The 18,972-nt window shown below is 37.6% G+C and overlaps 3 protein-coding genes across 3 annotated transcripts; 1 reads left to right on the top strand and 2 right to left on the bottom strand.

Annotated features, from left to right (window-relative positions):
- Positions 1-217: 217 nt before the first annotated feature.
- plk1 (polo-like kinase 1 (Drosophila)) lies at positions 218-4,991 on the bottom strand. Its single transcript, XM_043241895.1, has 11 exons — positions 4,289-4,991; positions 3,602-3,770; positions 3,349-3,493; positions 3,134-3,227; positions 2,711-2,933; positions 2,479-2,545; positions 2,204-2,304; positions 1,963-2,040; positions 1,189-1,343; positions 919-1,101; positions 218-806 (listed from the first exon to the last, which is right to left on the bottom strand). Exons 1-11 carry the CDS (start codon positions 4,649-4,651, stop codon positions 600-602), a joined length of 1,785 nt encoding a protein of 594 aa, XP_043097830.1. The 5' UTR covers positions 4,652-4,991; the 3' UTR covers positions 218-599.
- A 2,567-nt stretch (positions 4,992-7,558) lies between these two features.
- rasd3 (RASD family member 3) lies at positions 7,559-11,010 on the bottom strand. The gene is made up of 3 exons (XM_043242291.1): positions 10,923-11,010; positions 8,536-8,664; positions 7,559-8,429 (listed from the first exon to the last, which is right to left on the bottom strand). Exon 3 carries the CDS (start codon positions 8,403-8,405, stop codon positions 7,770-7,772), a length of 636 nt encoding a protein of 211 aa, XP_043098226.1. The 5' UTR covers positions 8,406-8,429; positions 8,536-8,664; positions 10,923-11,010; the 3' UTR covers positions 7,559-7,769.
- A 152-nt stretch (positions 11,011-11,162) lies between these two features.
- Positions 11,163-18,567, top strand: palb2 (partner and localizer of BRCA2). The gene is made up of 13 exons (XM_043241605.1): positions 11,163-11,403; positions 11,634-11,680; positions 11,979-12,038; positions 12,164-12,299; positions 12,542-13,894; positions 14,189-15,654; positions 15,758-15,913; positions 16,203-16,285; positions 16,466-16,627; positions 16,739-16,855; positions 17,721-17,808; positions 17,888-18,036; positions 18,123-18,567. The coding sequence occupies exons 2-13, from the start codon at positions 11,642-11,644 to the stop codon at positions 18,328-18,330; spliced, it is 4,017 nt and encodes a 1,338-aa protein (XP_043097540.1). The 5' UTR covers positions 11,163-11,403; positions 11,634-11,641; the 3' UTR covers positions 18,331-18,567.
- Positions 18,568-18,972: the final 405 nt, after the last annotated feature.

Below are 18,972 nucleotides of genomic sequence, written 5' to 3'. Positions count from 1 at the left end.
CTAAAGAACAGCATTTATTTGAAATATTTCATATTATAAAAATTGTTTACACATTTTTAATTGATGTATTAACTTTTAATTTTATTTTTTTAATCAATGTCAGATGTTCACATGTGTATGCATCTATATGCGCACACAAAAAGTAGACCCTCTTCAATATCTTATTAGGAGACCAATAGATCGCAAGGTTTCATGTTTGATTTAACACACCAAACACTTTTTCAATACATCTGGGTTTTAATTCAACTCAATTATAAACCTGTAATTGTCATTAACAGTATCTAACAATGAAAATTCTCTAAAAAAGATCTTTATTTTGGAAAACCAACTTTTCAAATATTCTCTTACACATTAAAAGATTAAACGTCCAAAAGCTTTTATACACAAGAGTCAAAGAAAGTTAACAGACAAGATCTAAAATATTAAAACATGTACAAGAGCATTCACATGATACAGCGAGCTGGCATGGTCACAAACCCGGAAAAATATAAGAGTAAACAGATCCAGAGGAGGAAGTCATAGTGTAGAACCCAGAAAACTGACAAGATTGACTGCGGAAATGTCAAACTCAAAAGCTATACAAATGTGACATCAGTGGGTTAACGGGCAGAAGTAGCAGCTGTGCCGGTGCTTTTGCAAGCCATGAGCTTCTCCACCATGTTACGAGCGTAGCGCAAACGACTGGCCAACTCTTTACAGCACCCAAACTCCTCAATTAAGCTCATCTTGTAGGTGTAGAACTCCCGCTTCTCGTTGATGTACGTCACCGCGCCCATCAGTGGACACAAAATAAGCTTAGTGTGGTCCTGTAGGGAACAAAGAGGAAATGGCTCAGTCTTCCGGTTTAGCTACTTGCACATCTTGTTTGACATCAAAAAGCACCCAAATCAAGCACTTGACCGATTTTAAAAGTCTCACCTGGAAGAAGTTGATCTGCACCGTTCCGTTGCTCAGGTGTAGGACGATGGCGCTCTTTGTGCGGAACCAGTGGCGGAGGTAAGGCAACCGGGTCAGTTCATCCCCATCACGGGGCGTTATGTTCGCCCCGGCCTTCAGCAAGTGCTCGCTCATGTAATTTCTGAAGTACTTGAGAAGTGTAATCTACACCAAAAAAAATTAATTCATAAATATACATTTTATTTCTTATATCAAATGTCATTTGTTGTATTATTTCCAGTGCACACAGACCTTTTTTGAGAGTGCAGAAGGGTAAGAGCGAACACTGAGGTAGGATTCTGCAGTGTTGCGGTCGATGTATTGCAAACTGTCACCGTCAGCGTACATGATCAAACGAGTGGAATCGTTGAACAGAACGCCTACGCTGTTATCACACAGCTGGTAACCTATTAAGGGGAAAACTATTAGCATACAGGCAATATTTCTGCAGAACCCACAAGTAGCGTCATTTATCACAAAGCTACAAAATTTCATTCTTGCACATAATTGGAATGATCACAAAACATCTGAATAAAAGCACCATTTAAAAATTCTGCATGTTCAAGAAAACTAGCACAAATATTAGTGGGGGGGGTGGGGAACCCGCAGTTATGCAAGACTGGCATTTTTTCCTCTACATAAATTAAGACAAAGCATGATATTTTGGACATCAAGTATCCAGTAAAAGTTTTCGTGCGGATTGCTCATTCTTTTTGGGTTGATGGATCTTTGCACTAAACTACAGCTAGCAGTAGTTTACTCCACAAATAACCCCGATACACCTAAATTGTTATTTTGAACTGCAGTTCTCATTTATCCAAAATCCTAAAAGGTTTCATTAATTAGGGTAATTGCCATAATAAAATTTCCACAGGTCACTGTAAAAGTTCAAAGACTTGCCTCATTTCAACAATTTTTTTTAAAGTGAAGTTACATGTTTGCCTTTAAAATAAAACTTCAATGCAACTAACAAATTCCACTTTGGATATTTGTTTTGAGCATGTCACTGTCAGTATAGGGTCTTACCAAGGCCATATTTGTCAGAGTAGTCGACCCATTTACTAATCCAGAAGATAGGAATACAAGCAGGGTCCTCTGCTTCCTCTAGAAAAGGGAAAAGAAATCATTGCACAGTGCTTGTTAATAGCATTTAGCCATATTTTTGTGGCTTTATGTACAATTTTATAGATTTTTTTTTATCCTAGCTCCAACTCCTTTTTCCATTAAAACATATCAGCTCTTCATTGTCAGAAATCCATGTGATTACCTTGTCTAATAAAGTCTCTCTCAGACGGTCTGGCCGAATTGAGGCTAGCCAGTTGCTGCAGCATGTCAGTTAGATGACAGTCAGGTTGTTCAGCTCCATCCCTGTACAGAAATGTAGATAAAACCATTAAATACTAATATTACCATACGTTTATAAAAGGGATGCAAGTCAGTTCACAAAAAAAAATAAAATAAAAATGGATTTGATACTATTGGCCAAATCAGCGTTCAAAAAAAAACTAAACGTTTGATAGCATCTACAGGGATAAAACTGACCTTTGCTGAAGATCTTCCCTTTGTGGCTGCTCCAGTTTCCCCATTTTCTCAATAGGACTATCTGTTCCTGTACATACAGAAGATAGATTAAAAGGCAACTGAAAAGGGAAAAATTTCACGTCAAATATTCCTAAACAGATTTTCAGTGAAAAAGGGGAATGCCAAAAAAACTAAAGTAACTGTGCCCAGATAAAAGATATATTCTAAAAAAATAATTCATCTACACACATACCTTTATTAAGTGATGAGAGGGGTTTGCGAAGGAGGGCGGGATCCAGACTGGAGGGGGCGATTGAGAACCTGGGAGGTACAGTGAGACAGGAAGTGGGCAGCCGGAGAGGAGCATAACCAGAGGTGAAAAACTCATCAGCCAGCAGATCGGACACAGAAGGTCTGCGAGTAGGGTCAGCGTCCAGCATCCGGCGAATCAGAGCAGCAGCTACTGGATTAATGTGCTAAAACGCACACACACACACACACAAAAAAAAAGCATATTTCAACCAATCTGACATTTAACAGAAGTTACAAAATCTAGCAAGTTGTCTACCTAAATAGAATTCAAAGGAATAGTTAACAGGAGAGACAGTTAACAAATAAAAAATGGTTTCCATTTCAAGCCAACATCGAAGTATAACAGGTGACGCAAAATACATACTTTAGGAACCATGTACTCGTTCTTCTTGATTCTGATGTAGGTTTCCTTCAGACAGGAGGTCTCAAACGGTGGCTTTCCAACCAACAGTGTATATCTGATGAACATACATCTCCATGAACAATCACTCATGATCGGTTACAAAAAAATCCCATAAGAGAAAGTTTCATGAAGTTCACATCAAATGTTTTTGTTGTATAATTCATCATCGGACTTACAGAATGCATCCCAGTGACCATACGTCTACTTCAAAGCTGTGGCCTTTCTTGCAGAGCACCTCTGGGGCAATGTAGTTTGGAGTGCCACACAGAGTCTTCTTTCTCTCTCCATCAAACTCAATCTTGGTGGCCAAACCAAAGTCACCTAAAGAGAGAGAGAGAGAGAGAGAGAAAATGGACATATAGTCTTGATTAAAAAAAGGTCAGGGGGTTGGGGGAGGGGGGAAAGGCAAAGAACAAATTTTTCCCTCACCGATTTTTACATCCATGTCATCATTGAGGAATAGATTTCCAAGTTTGAGATCACGGTGGATGACCCGGTTATTGTGCAAGTACAGACAACCCTGAATAGTCTGTCGCATGAAGTATCTGGCCTCAGGCTCCGTCACTGCCTTCCTCCGCTTGTGCAACTCAAGGAGAGACTGTATGGAAAGCATAAAAATTAAGCACCAAAATATAGCCAGACGTGAACTTCCAACAAACCTGTTTTTTAACTTCACTTCCTTCACAAAAATGGCCAAGAGGACTAAAATTCGTCAAAAGCGAAAAAGGTAAGGAAATTCAAAATATTATTTGAATTTACAGAATGCACAAAAGAAAAAAGCTTTTATAAGTACACATAAATAAAAGTGATTAAAGTAAATATGTATTGTTTTTGAGGGATCTCTGCGAGAAACAAAACCAACTGACGTCACATCCTCCCGTTTAAAATCCACTAGCGGCGTAAGGGAGAAAGTTGAAGCTCTTTCAGCTTAGATATAGCATATAATAAATAAAAAAAAAGACGTGCGTTTTGAAAGATCACACTAGGTACCCGTTACTCACAACAGAATGTTATATTTTACTGAGTTAGGTTTGAAGCGCTGCTATATATTATCAGCCACTGACAGGAATACCGACCGTTGACGGTCTGTTTTCAAATCGGTTTCCCTGATCTTACCCGTCTCCGACAGATTTCCAACACCACGTACACGAAGTCATCGTCTTCAAAAAAGCCGTGAAAGCCCACGACGTGCGGGTTATCGAGACTCTTGTGAATGGCGATTTCTGTGCTCATTTTCTCTTTCTGGTGGGGCTTCAGCAGCATCGACTTCGGCACCACTTTCCCCGCAAAAACCTCCTTTGTGTCCACATCTGTGATCTCGTAGCATTTCGCAAATCCTCCCTTTCCCAGAAATCGACCCCTCATGTATCTCTTCGTCGTTCGGGGATCCACCAGGATGTCAGGAATCTCCTTCAGGGGAGCGGATTTGGGGTCGACGTGTGCCGACGGTTTCGCCGACTTTGCGATTCCGGCGCTCATCGTTGCAAGCTTTACAAGACGAATCGAGCAGAATGAGGGACCCTAGAGTCCTGAAAAATAAATAACTATAGCGAAGTCCCTTGCTCTTTGGTTCTTTATGCCGAAACGCACGCACGCAATTCACCAGTCATCCACATCCGAACCACAGAAAATTACATTTAAATAATAACTCCAACAACTCGAAAACCCGCGATATACACAGCGTCTTGTCTAAAAGATGTATATTCGCCGGCTGAAGCACGCGTCAATAGACATAAATTAAACGGGCATAAATGCTGTGCGTCGGCCCGCTGCTCAGATGGGAATGAAGTGAGTCGCTGCTACTTTTTGAATTGTGCTGGATTCGTTATCTCCGCCTCTGATTGGCTGCTGCGATTTAAATTCTGACCAAACGCAGCGAAGCATCATGGGACTCGGCGTGCGCGTTCTGAAAAACTTTATTTGTGTACTTCGGATATTTAACTTTGGTAAACGCTGCGCAAGGTAAAAATAGTTTTCGTATGAATTTTACTTTATGATTTATAACATTAATCATGCGTTTTATTGAGTCTATGGAGTATAAATACTACTCAAAGTCCACTAAGTTGTAAAAAAATAGTTATTATTTTAAATTAATAAATTAATAAAATTAAAATAATAAATAATAAAATAATAATGAAAAATAATTTAATTAATTCTTAATTAATACTTAATACTTTAAGTAATTAATACTTTATCTTACAATAAAAAAACCCGAAAAAGTCTAAATTACCTGATGATAAATTGAATGGTAAATATATACAGCATTTAGCTTTATACATTGTTCTATTTGTTGAATTATGCCACATGTGCCCTTTTTGCGTTTGTATACACATTCATTCAAGCAGGTGTAATGTCTGTTTAGTATCTAACCTCGAAAAGTAAATGATCTTGCTCTAGTTTTTAATCTAGCCAAGTTATCCCACGTGCTTTTAACACTTTGTGTATCTTCGGCCATTTGTGTGTGTGTGTGTGTGTGTGTGTGCAACTGGTCAAGTAAGGGCATGCATTTAGCTTGCGGAGGGAAAAAATACCATGTAACTTATCATTACACACGTTTTTATGTTTGTACAAGTGTGGGTGTGAGAAGAGGATAGAAAGCTAGATAAACAGAAAGTTTGCCCTTGTGATACAAAACCAAAACAATGTTACAAGGTCAGTGAGCAGTAACAAACAATGTTATATTCAATGTTTTTGACAATTATTAATGTTTATTTTAGTGCTTAGTCGATATTCAGATGATGGTATTCAACTATTTCTCACAGCTTCTTAATAAATGAATATGAAAAAATAATAATTATGCAAATGTCTGTATTTTCATATAATCAAATAATTAAAGAGAATATATGACTTAAATAAGCTGTGTAGGTGTATATTTGTGAATTCTGTGAAGTGTTTCCTAATAAGGGTGTTTACTGTTTTTCATGACCGCTTTCTCGCTCTCTTTCTCACGACTTTCTCCTGTCTAGTCCATTCACAAGTGCACGCATGCACCCAACATTTCCTGATTAAAACATTACAAGTGTCTCTCTAAAAGGTTGTCATGGCAGTAAGATAATTTTAGCGTATATAAAAAGGGGTTGAATGGTTGCATTGAGAAAGGAAGTACTTAATGTTTGCATAAAACATGTCACCCTTGTTGAAAGCTGAATAAATTACGCACAGACTATATTAAACAATTTTAAAATACATCAACCTACGCATAGTTACACGGTCAGCAACTGCTATAACATGTAACATGCCTTGCATATAGTGATAGATCAGATGTTTGTGCCATTATTTTTTACATTTTTATTTCATTTTGTTATTGTGGTTTTTACTTCTGTTCATACATAATAATAATTATTACTGTAGATGTAGCTGTAAAGCTGATAAAAATCAGATTTTTGCTTGTACATAGAATAAAGCTTTTGGAACTGGTGTTGATTCAAAATAGTTGATATGCTACAAACTAACTATGTTTTAATGAAATATTCTATGGTCAAACTCACACAACTGGCCACTATAATGTATATATATATATATATATATATATATATATATATATATATATATATATATATATATATATATATATATATATATATATGTATGTATGTATGTATGTATATGTGTATATATATATATATATATATATATATATATATATACATACTACATTTGTTTGTGAAAAGTTTTGTCTGAATCAGTAGAGAAATATCCAAATGAAAACCAACTTGTCAGTACATGTGCATTATTATAAATATGGACTCATGTCGTGACCAAAGCAACAACTTAAAGTTAAAGTTAATGGATCTGTTACACAGCTTTGTTGTTAACTGATGGACTGGAGTGATTTGGACTACTTGTCTATTATTGTGATGTTTTTATCAGCTGTTTGGACTCTCATTCTGATGGCACCCATTCACTGCAGAGGATCCGTTGTTGAGCAAGTGATGTAATGGTAAATTTTTTAAAACCTGTTCTTATGAGGAAACAAACTCATCTAAATCTTGGATTCATTTTGTGAACCGTTCCTTTACTGTACTGATAATGTCGAGGTGTTGAACAGACTAATACAAACAGAAGGCCATCTGGAAGGTGCAGAGCTGACTTTATTTCCTGAGAAAAGCTCAGGTCATACAGCATAAGTAGCACAGGCCTTATATGCAAAGTGATATTTTGTGTTGAACAGCAGGATAGCTGAAAAAGCCTTTTAAGACAGTCCTTCATTGATCTGACCAATATTATGACAGAAAATGTCATCAAATTACTGAATTATTATTCTTTGATGCTTGGTTAAACTAAAAAAACACATCTGTTGTGTTTGTCTACTTTAACCTAAGTAGGTCATTTGATATTGCCTTTTATGAAACAAGGTAAAGAATGCACAGAGAACATATATTGATTAGAACATCATTTGCATTTATTCCCTCATAAAATAACACTTTGGCTCTCATTTAACGAGATCAAACATAGGCAAAAACCTCTTTAATGATTATGATAATGCATCAGACCCATTCAGTCTCATTAAAACTGTCCAACATATCTGTGGAGTCTACTGATCCAGACCACTTAAGCATCAGTATGATGCACAACTATAATATCACGCGAATGTCTATTAAGACAAGATACAGCTGTTGTTCTTCTTCAACGGGGGCTTTTTCCGCGTCTCCGTAAGTTCTCTGCTCATTGTCTGCGTTCGTCTGCGCAGTGCCGGGCTCACGCGGCTCGGTAACTTCATCTGTTGAAGCAAGTCCCGAAACACGCCGTTGACGTTCTCTCCGGTGCGCGCAGAAGTCTCCACAAAGCCCGCGCCCCAGTCCTCCTCCACCGCGCGCATCACCTCCGCAGTGGCCTGGCGACCCCGGCTGCCCAGGTCCGCTTTGTTCTCAATCACCGTGATTCCAGTAAACTTCTCTCCCTTCACCTCCAGGATCTCCTCGCGGAGCCGCTGCGCCTCCTCCAGGGAGTCTGGCTGGTCTGCGGCGTACACGAGCGCAAACGCGTCCCCGGTTCGGATGCACAAAGCGCGCATGGCTGGGAAGGAATAACTGCCGCTCGTGTCCAAGATCTCAATGCGCACCCTCTCGCCGTCTGTGTCGTACTCAAGAGCGTGAAGCTCCTCCACGGTGCGCGTGTATTTGAAGTCGAAGCGATCTTGCAAGAAACGGGTGATCAGGGCGGTTTTTCCAACCCCGGCGGCGCCCAAAAACACAAAGCGCACCGTCCGACGATCCCGCACCAGCAAAGACATCGCTTCAATTGTTAAGTTCGTAGTCTAGAAGAGATTCAGTAAGACTTACAAATCTAAAACTTTGTCTTTATGCCATCGAGAAACGACAATGAAGCGTTGACATGAGGCAAGGATGCTGCCCTTATATTACCTGCGCGCGTCCTACGTCCTACTGGATGCAGCCAATGGAAACGCGAATGACGCGACGCGTGGGTTTCCGTGTTGTAGACTTTGTAGTCGTTTTTGAAATTATTCAGTGATTTCTGCTGAGGTTAGTAGGCTGGGGAATATTGTTGAGGTTCATTAATCTCGCGCAAAAGCTGTTTGGTGTTTTAAACATCAGTGACCAAACAGGTAGGTTTTTAGTATATGCAAATATATAGCTAAGGTAATAAGGTGATAATCACGACAGTGCCTTATAAATGTAACAGAAAATGCCCGAACAGGACACAATTAACCATGATTTTACAACAAAAAACTATAGTCCAAACCACAACCACAAATTAACCATGCATGGTTTTGCTACACTATAGTTTATGAAAGGTATTTTTTGTAGTAAAACGGTGGTTATGCAAATATTAATCAGTGCGCCAAAAACAATGGTTACTTTTACTATAATAAAACTGTGGTTAATTTTTGAGGGGTGCTCCGCATAATAACATGACTTATTTAATTTATCCCATGATAAAATTACTAGGCCTAACAATTGCTGAAACATAAAAAATAAAAAATAATCTGAAAATTTATTAAATGCATTTATTAGAATTTCACATTTTTGGATTATATTTGTGGATCATGTATTTATGTGTGGATCATGAATTTTTGCAAATCTTTTTATATTTGTAAACTATTTCTATTTTTAGAAATACAAAACAGTTTGAAACCCCTCTAAGTCTCCATAACTGTCCCCCAATTGACAAACAGCTTCATCTCACAAAAGGGAACGTTTATGTAAAATGTTAAAGTTTATCACAGTATACTTAGTTATTTCACATACTATTTTTTTTTTTAATTTCTTAAACAGACAGTTTTTTTGAATTTACAAATAATGTGCTATTACTCCTAACAGGATTCTGACTTGAGGACGCCTGACTTCTTGTAGGTGTGGTTTGGCAAATTATAGAAAAGTGTTCTACTCTGCCCTGGATAAGCCTATCTGTCAGCGGGGTTAATTATTGAACTAATGTGTGAACAAGCCTATATTATTTGATGTCTAATATTTAATCATCTTTATCTTTATGCATGGCTGACCTTTCAAAGACTATCATAAGACCAGTTTAATTAGCTTAATTAGTCATCGTGCTTCACCATTCTGTTGAAAGCTTACAGAAATAAAATAGGTAAACTGTTCGTAGGGGAGTTCTATACATGTTTAAGCAAGGCTGTAAAGGTTAGAAACCCCATCCTGAAGTGAGGTATTTCACATTACTGTGTTTCCTGAGCTCATCACGTCAGAGATGATTTTCCATACATTGCATATTAAAATCATGGTGTCAGACGGTAGTCATGCCAACACACAGTCACCTCACAGCGCTGATATTTTCCATACAAACACCATGTTTACGCAAGTCTGAAGGCTAAATGCAGTCAGTGTGACTTTATCTGTCCATTTCCCTATTAATCTGCTGCTGTCCTTTAAACTATCTGGGACTAACATGAAAGGATGATTAATTGGGCCTTCAGTTCTTCCTTTTCTGCACATTGCTATCTAGGTTATTATCTTAGTAGGCCTAAATTTAGCATGATTGTATTTATTGAAGCAACCTTAAGATAAGCCTATTTGTGTTGTTGCAGTTTTGTGACATTAACATATTGGAGACACATCTGGAGACAGCACATTAAGGCACATCTTAAGATTGCAAATCATACAAATTATCAAGATAAGGAGGTTGCAATAGTGCAGATAAGACCCACTCAGACGCAGTAACGATCAGTCATTTTAGCACCTCTCCTTTTCAAATGTTTAAAGTAATATTTGCACCTAAATAGTATTGCTTAAAATTTATTCAGTGTCAGGTAATCAAGCTAACGTAGATGGCTCTTTTTTAATGACCTGTTCTCTCACATGAAAATCCACCGACATATTTATTAAGAACAGTTTTTGGACCATTTTCATTGTTTAATGCGTGCAGATTTCTCTACCCCACTAAATCACACTAGATAATGTTTTGACTAGAGAAAGCAATATGAACATATTTCTTGATATTTTTGTTCACAGCTTTTTCAATTCACAAGTAATTAAATGAAAGACTGGAGCTGTGGATTATTGTGGTGTTTTTATCAGCTGTTTTTCTCTAATGAAGAAACAAACTCATCTACATCTCGGATTGCTTCGTTATTTTGTTAACTACACATTCATTCAGTTTTATTGGATAATTAAATGACATAATCATTTAAGTTGCTTATCACGACCAGACGCTTCGATAAAATCTAACAGTTTTAGGCTACTACACGTGATCTTTATGTACCTGACTCCTTTGAAAAAAATAAAATCAAATTCTGTAGCACGATTCCCATTAATGCAAACAGACTATTTACCAAGCTAATATTTAATCTACTTCACTGTTAATACAGCGATGAGACAGAGAAAACAGTTGTTGAATCCGAGCCCTAAACCTACTGCTCCTCTTACTAAATCTGCCCTAAATAGCATTGAAAACGACTAATATCACAGATGTTTAAGATGGATTGTATGCAGGCTAAATAAATACTGAGGGAAACAGACATTGCTACAGAGTACCGATGAGACGGATTATGCACGCGTCTGTCTAAATCTAATCCTTGCTCTCTTGAAGGCCTTTTAATCCTATTATATTTTATATCCTGTTATAAATTACCTTTTTGTTTAATCCAGTAACACTAACTTGAAGGCCAGCGAACGTGATCTGTTCTGTTATCGATTGGTTTCGTCTGCAGCCAGAACTCGCGGGACGGTTGAGTGTGGCAAAATATTCCGCAAGTCTCGTCAGGTTAGAAACAAAGGTTAAAAACAACTTTTGAGCTTAAACCTTTCTCCTGGGTATGTAAACAAAACTTCATTTTATTGAAGCTCATTGTTTGACTAGCCAGATATGTGTTTATCTATCAGCCCTTGTCAGTCAGATGACGATGCGGTTGTTTACAGTCTGTTGTGATTCTCGTAATGTTTTTTTTTATATGTCAAATGTAGCGTTAACTTATAACTTACTTAACGTGCAAACACCTGCATCTCTTTGCAAATATAGAATATATAACATATTAACATATTAGTTTACAGAATGTCAGAGGAGATTCTCCCTAACGAAGATAAAGAGACAGTAAGTTCATATGTTTATATATCTGTGGAAGCACCGTTTGACAAAAGTTGATTATGCTAACGGATAACTGCCATGGTCATGCTTTCTTGTTTTGGACTTGTTTGAAATACATTGGAGTGATATGTTAATACTGTAGTACTGTACTTTATGGCATACATGGTATAGTGCCATGTAACTATCTGATATCCTCACTATACTACCAGCAGTACCTTTTATATTATTTGTGTAACTAGCATGTATTCATGTTTTTACCTAATATGACCAATATAAAAAATATTCTTTCATTTGAATGTTTTAGCTGAGAAGACGATTGGAGCAGCTTAAGCGAGAGTATGAGAAAACAGCACAGAGACTGCAGGTAAAGAGCATTTATCTTTAAAGTGAAGTTAACACAGTTACACTGAATTGATTTCTGCAGTGTTTGAATGTAATATAACTGAATCTGTTAATGTATATTTGTGTTGTTGTTTTTTGTTCGTTTAGAGAGCAGAGCGCCATGATGCCATTCGCAGACTTACACAGACTGACTCACCACACACATCTGAGCCATCTTCTGTGACTTCATCGATGCAGACATCAGAATATTCAGAAAACCACGAGAATCTACAATTACAAACCAGTAAGGATAACTTCAGTGTAAAAGCATGAATAGAGACAAACATAACTGATCATATTATAATTTAACACTGTAGAGTCTATACCATAGCAAACTACATATGTGCATATAGTCATAGCCTCAGTGATGACCATTGTTAATTGTAAAGACAATGTAAAAAAATGCTGTTAAACATAATAACGCCTATTCAGAAGGTAAAGATTTCCAAACACTAATAAACTGTGTTTTTCTTTTTGCTGTCTCAGGCCTTATTGCTGAAACAATCAGCTCTGGCTTTAACACTGTACCAAAAATCCCCGCCATCCAAACGGATTTTGCTGAGATTATGTCCACCCCACCTTTGTACTCCCCAGTATGCAAACGAAGCCCCGCCCACCGCCTGCGTTCTAAGCGTAGTCGACTACGTCTACGGAACAAACAGCAAGATTCAGATACTGACATCGGCCAAGAAAAAGTAATAGATGGAAGTGGAGAGAGTTTTGTTGAAAATGTGGATACTGAAATAAAGGAGAGTAGTGACTGTAATGAATACGAGAACGGTCTAAAAGGAGTGAGAAAATATGGTAAGATGGAAGACAAGGACTGTGAAAAGAAAAAAGAAATTGAGAAGATGTCCGCTGAAAGGGAGAAGAACCAGGGCAGGCCAATAGACATAAAAAAAGTTGGTAAAATTGCTACGCCATCACAAGAACTGGAAAATGATGTAAAAAGAGTGGGACATTGTGTATTAAACTGCTCTATGAACCAATCAGATAATAGACTGCCAATAGTTTCAAGTGAAGAAAATCAGATTGTTCAGTGTAGCCAGGAAAAGGTTAACCTAAAAGGTCAAAAATCAAACTCAGATTCAGCTGTGTCTATCCAAAGCTTGTCTTTCCTTCCATCTTCTGAGGGAGTACAGATTGCTGACAAATCACAGGAGATGCCTGAACAAACTAACCAGATATTCAAAGACACAAATAAAGGTTATGATGACAGGATAGACACCAAAACATCTGGCATTCTAGACTCTTGCACGCTGGTTGAGGGTTTACCGTTTCCCGTGGAATATTACGTTCGGACGACAAGGCGCATGGCTGCATCTCACAGCTTTGTCGATCTAGATGCTGTCATTTACAGCCAGCTCACTGGGGGGCGGGGCAGACGCAGGCTCAGCCAATCACAAACAAGTGCTAGAGGTCACATGACCCCAGAGCATTCAGTCCGCAGGTCCACTGATCAGACCAGACGTGGTGGAAAAGGTCAGAGAGGGAGAAGAGGCCGTCCAAAAAAAGCGCCTATATGTGTCAAAGCTGATCCTGATTGTACAATATCACAACCCCCTGGCGATTCTCAAGCAGTTTCAGAATCTCCTACAGAATCAAAGGCCACGTCTCATGCTGAATCACCCAGCCAACCAGTACTGGTCCTTGAAAGGCAGGAGTCTCAGGAAGTCCACACAGTGAGTTTAAAGCCAAGTCCAGAACAAGGAGTCACTCAAGATTTTAAGCATCTTCCAGATTCTCAGCTTTGCATTGATTGCCAACTCCTCCCGGATTCAAATTTGTACCCTATTTTCAGACGAAAACGTGGCCAAACTGAAATGGCATCTCAGACAGGTACTAATAAAAACAGATGATCTGACTTTCTATATTCTTTTCTCTCTGTGTGTTGTAGCATGCATTTTTTTATTATTCTGACAAATAATTATTTATGACTCTAGCAATGTCACGGTCATTGGTTCGATTCTCAGGGAATGCATGAACATGATGATAAATATACATTGAATACGATAGAAGTGCATTTGGATTAAAGCATCTGCCAAATGCATGAATGTAAAAGAGAGCTGTTGAACTTTGTGGAACCATCATATTATAGGTAATACATGTTTGTGAATGTGTTTTGTGTTTTAGATCAGTCACCTCTTCTGCCATCATTAGCTTCACTTATTCAGGCCCTTCAAGAAAAGGATGAGAAAACCGGACTGCTGGTGGCTGTTGATTTCCAGGATTTCCACCTACCTGATGAGGATTTTGGACAACTGAAGTTAGAAAGATTGCGCCTGTCCACTTCAGTCGTAGAGCCCTTCATACAACGTCCCATCATGTACAATACACGGCAGAGCAGCAGGCGCCAGAGAACCAGCGGGAGAAAGACTGAAGCACATTACCCAGTGGGTGAATTATTTACTCCAGAACCCCTAACTATCTCTTCTCTTGAGGATAGTCTGCCTCTTTGTCAGTCAGACCCCGATGACCAATCACAGACAGAGATTCAAAAGGACCTCAACGCTGTAAATGAAATAAAGACCTTCTCCTCAGATTTGATGGACAGTAGACAGATTATCAAACCTGAACCAGACGGAAACGTAAATAATGAGAGAAAAGGTGAGGTCCCACTTAAATGCTCAGAAACGAAAAACAGTAATGAGGTTCAGTCACAAACAAAGACGCAGCATTCTCACATGCCCCCGGAGAACAACTCGCCTTGCCCTGTGAGACTAAGTTTGAGCCCATCTCTGACTTCACATACACAGAAAGGTCAAGATCCTGTCCTACCATCTTTAGGAATGTCCCCTCAATTTTTGACATCAGGTTCACCATTAGGACTCCGGTCACCTCTCTTTTCTTCCTCTGGTCTCCTTAGGTCTCCTACTTCAATTACACCTATGGGATGTAGGTCTCAAGAGTCAATCTCAGTTAAAATAGGGGACATCAAAAATTGTATCACTGTAAAAAGTGGAGATCAGGGAGGTTCTAAAACAGAAAATCAGTCTCAAATTAGTCAAGAAACAAAAGTTCAAAATACTGTAAAAGCACGGCTTCCATCTCAAACCAACACTCCACCAGGATGTGAAAACCTAAATGGTCTGGAAATTGAATCCTCACGCATCACAGAAAATGAACAGAAGTGTGAGTGCAGTCTTGATACGGAAAACAGGCTTGAGTGTAGAAATAAGATCAATTGCACGCAAGAAAATGAAGTTCAATTCAATACTTCTGAACCAGTGGTTTTAAAAAATGTCTTTGAATCTGAAATCCAAACCAAAAACAATTCTGAAACGGACGTTGAAACCTGTAAAGTCTTTGAGCTTGGGTCTGAAACCCAAAGTATGGGCTTAAAACCAAATTTGACACTGTTACATTGTGGTAAAACATCTGGAGCTGTAGGTCAAGCTTCTGTTGAATCAGCTTCTTTGGACACTTATCAAAGAACAGAGAGAAAGACTGGTTTTGATGATAACTGTACACAGTCAGAGGAGCAAAACACCGTTCCATCCAACAACCGGACATTATTGCATGAGGAATCCCTAACTGGCACTTCATTAACTGATAAGGTTCATTGTTCTGCAGTCCTGCAGGAGATGCACACTTTTAAGGTATAAACAAAAAAATATTTGTAGACATGTAATGCAATAATATCTGCTAAATTGTTCTAATGTCTGATTACCTGAATATGTCTGGGTGTGATGATTGACTCAGGCGCTGGAGGGTGGATGCGTGTTGGAGTTGTGTTTGTTGCAATGGCCATCGGAGGACTGGTGCATATGTGTGGCAGGAGAATGGAGCGTTTGCCTTTGGGCTCAGGTGAAGGGAGTGAAGTCGTGGAGTCTTTTACACACCTGGACATTTGCACAGGTAAACCAATTTGCTACAGCACTACAGCATACATTCAAAGAATGGCAAGCTAGCAATTCTTTGAATTTATGTAGTAGTTTACCCAAAAATAACAATTATGTCATGATTTATTAATTAGCATGTTGTTCCAATCCTTGAAGACTTCAAGACATGAATTAAGCTGTATCTAAAAATTGCATTTTATATATATATATATATATATATATATATATATATATATATATATATATATATATATATATATATATATATCATACCTCTGATTTGACTTTTGTATTTGTATCTGTAGTCTGTCATGTCTTTGCATGGGATACCAGACTCTTCGGGACTGCTTTGTGTCACTCTGGGTCACTTGGAAATCACAGAGGCCAGGTAAGATTGTAAAATTATTATTGATTAAACCAAAATATTGTTATTGTGGTAAGGAGAATTGTAAAATGTTTATTCTTTTTAATTCGACCGATTTTGCACTGCATTTAGACATCTTCGAGATGTTTTTTGTGTTTGTGTATCTCAATAAATGTCTTATTCCCTGTGTGTTCTTGAGTGCAGAATTCTTTGCTGTCCGAGTATGGATGGACCGTTCTCTCAGAACGCAGTGTGCAAGGACACATTACAAGCAGTGTTGGGTGTGTCTAATTGTCGACTTGTGTGTTGCTCCACCCCTGGAGATCAACAAAGAGTCAGTGTGTTAACAATGACTCAAGATGGAAGGTAATAAACCATTATGTGCATGTATAACAGCTGTCTATGAAGCATTTTTTAATGTATCATTCACCTTAAATATTTATGCAAAACTATTTATCATTTACTTGCCTCATTCAGAGTAAACAGCACTCTTCCCCTGGCCTCTGCTAAGCAGAACATACGGACACTAGCAGCTGTCGAGGGTGAAAAAGATGCTCTGATTGGTTGGACAGAATGTAAAACTCTCCTTATATGGTGATTAATTTGGCAATATTAAATCTTAAACATCCTTGAATGTCTTTTTTGGGATTTTTTTTATTTTTTATTGTATCCATCCTGTGCATAGAAAGGATTACAATAATGCAGCATATCCTGTTACTGTATTAATATACACTGCAGAAATAGTAGTATTTTTATTATTAATAAATGAACACTTTACCCAAATATGTAAATTTGTTCAAATGTACTTCCAAGTGCATCCAAGATATAGATAAGTTTGTTTCTTTGTTGTAACATGTGGGAAAATGTAGTATTACACAGACTCTTCCTGTGCTTGATCTGTGCTTATTTTTCTCCTGATTGAGATGAGACAACTTTTTCACTAGATACAAAAATTATGGAAATAGGACTAATATTTTAGGCAAAAGTAACTTTATGAAGTTCTTTATGGATCTTAATGAAACTTCTTAATGGATTTGTTTAAAAAAAAAAGCCCACAACCTTTCACTGACATTTAAATCTTGTGGACCATTGTCATGTTTTTTATTATTTCTTTATTTATTATTCTGACGGCACCCATTTACTTCAGAGGATCCACTGTTGAACAAAAGATGTAATACTCAATTTCTCCAAATCTGTCCCACTGAAGAAACAAACTCATTTACATTTTGGATGGCCCAAATAATTTCTCAGCAGAGGTTAATTTTTTGCTATTCCTATTAGGGGGGTTTTGACACTGTACTAAAATGTAGATAGATTTTGTAGTCAGTTTTGTAAATACTTGTCAGTAAATTACTTTTAATACGGTTTATATCTTGTTTCGTTAGTATTTTAATTTGTATAATGTATTAATTGTGTAATTAATTTGTATTATGGCCTTGCTCACATTTGTGGATTTCAGGAACCTGAAAACAGGCCAGCTGCTGCAGACTATATACCTGGAAAAGACTTTAGCCGTGACAAACTGCATGAAGGGATATTCTTACAGAGTGAGTGAGTTTATTATACTTTTGTGTGTTAAAAGAATGAGCATGTCCCAGTGATAACCTTGCGCTTTCTTTCCTGCAGGGTGTGCTGTGTGTGTTGCTTCAGAATGCAGGAAATGTATGTGATGAGGAGAGTAACTCATCTCTTTTTACCCTGATTGCCACAAATCCTCTCACCGGCAAACATATCACACTGACCTCTATCAACTGCCCTGATCAACCCAAACAACAGTAAGATTAGAAGTGATTATGTCTTTTTGTATTAGAACATTTACAGTATGTTAACAGTAAAGTCGAATGAATGTTTCTTTCTCTAGGTTAATAGATGGCGATGTCCTGGGCTCTTGCTTGGTTGGTGTTTTCCAGTCTGGTCATCTTGCAGTTTGGGATCTCAGAGGAAGTGTAGCTAAAGTTGTTTGTGTGCTGGATGAGTTGTGTCGACTAGCTCGTTGGGCAGGGCCTGATAAGATGCTGACTGGATATCTGAATGGAGATGTTAGCGTGTTTCGTTATAAATCTACATAAACACATCATACATCTCTACTCAGCAAAATGTATGCAAAATGACTTTTATTACTTGTTAATAAAACTAAAATGTGTCAATTAGTGCCATTGTGTAAAAAAGGTAACATTAGCAGTTTGTTGATTACAGTTAATATAAGCAAAACCAGATAAATATTTTGTACTGTTTGAATGTGATATGTAAAATATTTTTTACGAAATAAACATAAATGACAAACACTTTTAATGCTTTTAATATTGAGGTTACAGTTTTTAGCTGAGAAAATGCCAAATTGTATTATTTTTATTGTCCCCACTCCACCAGCTAATATGTGACACTGGAGCACAAAACCAGTCATAAGTAGCATGGGTGTATTTGTAGCAATAGTTCATTGTATGGGTCAACATTTGAGATTAATATTTCATGAAAATATTTAGCAAATTTACTAAATATGTCGAAGATTTGTCAATTAATATGCATATGCATTTATCTTACAAGCAATTTTCTTAATTTCTTTCATTTTCAAATATTGTCCTATTCTAGAAAGAATCTCAAAATTTAAAAAAATTGACCCTTGTGACTTTGTTGTTTTGGATGATTAACAGCTATAACGATTTATATATAGCTTTAGACCAAAAGAATACTAAAGAGCTCGCTCCGCTTTT

This window comes from Puntigrus tetrazona, chromosome 1 (assembly GCF_018831695.1).
Source record: "Puntigrus tetrazona isolate hp1 chromosome 1, ASM1883169v1, whole genome shotgun sequence".
In the NCBI taxonomy this organism is placed as follows: Eukaryota; Metazoa; Chordata; class Actinopteri; order Cypriniformes; family Cyprinidae; genus Puntigrus; species Puntigrus tetrazona.
Note: the sequence above shows the minus strand (reverse complement) of the source record. Positions and strands in the feature narration are given on the sequence as shown.

Bases quoted from the DNA above. Each gene is read 5' to 3' on its own strand.
- rasd3 (XM_043242291.1), bottom strand. From the start codon at position 8,405: ATGTCTTTGCTGGTGCGGGATCGTCGGACGGTGCGCTTTGTGTTTTTG.
- plk1 (XM_043241895.1), bottom strand. From the start codon at position 4,651: ATGAGCGCCGGAATCGCAAAGTCGGCGAAACCGTCGGCACACGTCGAC. The intron at 3,494-3,601 runs GTGAGGGAAAAA...CTCTCTCTTTAG, and splicing joins TGACATGGATGTAAAAATCG to GTGACTTTGGTTTGGCCACC. The intron at 1,102-1,188 runs GTCTGTGTGCAC...TTTTTGGTGTAG, and splicing joins CTTCTGCACTCTCAAAAAAG to ATTACACTTCTCAAGTACTT.
- palb2 (XM_043241605.1), top strand. From the start codon at position 11,642: ATGTCAGAGGAGATTCTCCCTAACGAAGATAAAGAGACA. The intron at 15,655-15,757 runs GTATAAACAAAA...TGATTGACTCAG, and splicing joins AGGAGATGCACACTTTTAAG to GCGCTGGAGGGTGGATGCGT. The intron at 17,809-17,887 runs GTGAGTGAGTTT...TCTTTCCTGCAG, and splicing joins TGAAGGGATATTCTTACAGA to GGTGTGCTGTGTGTGTTGCT.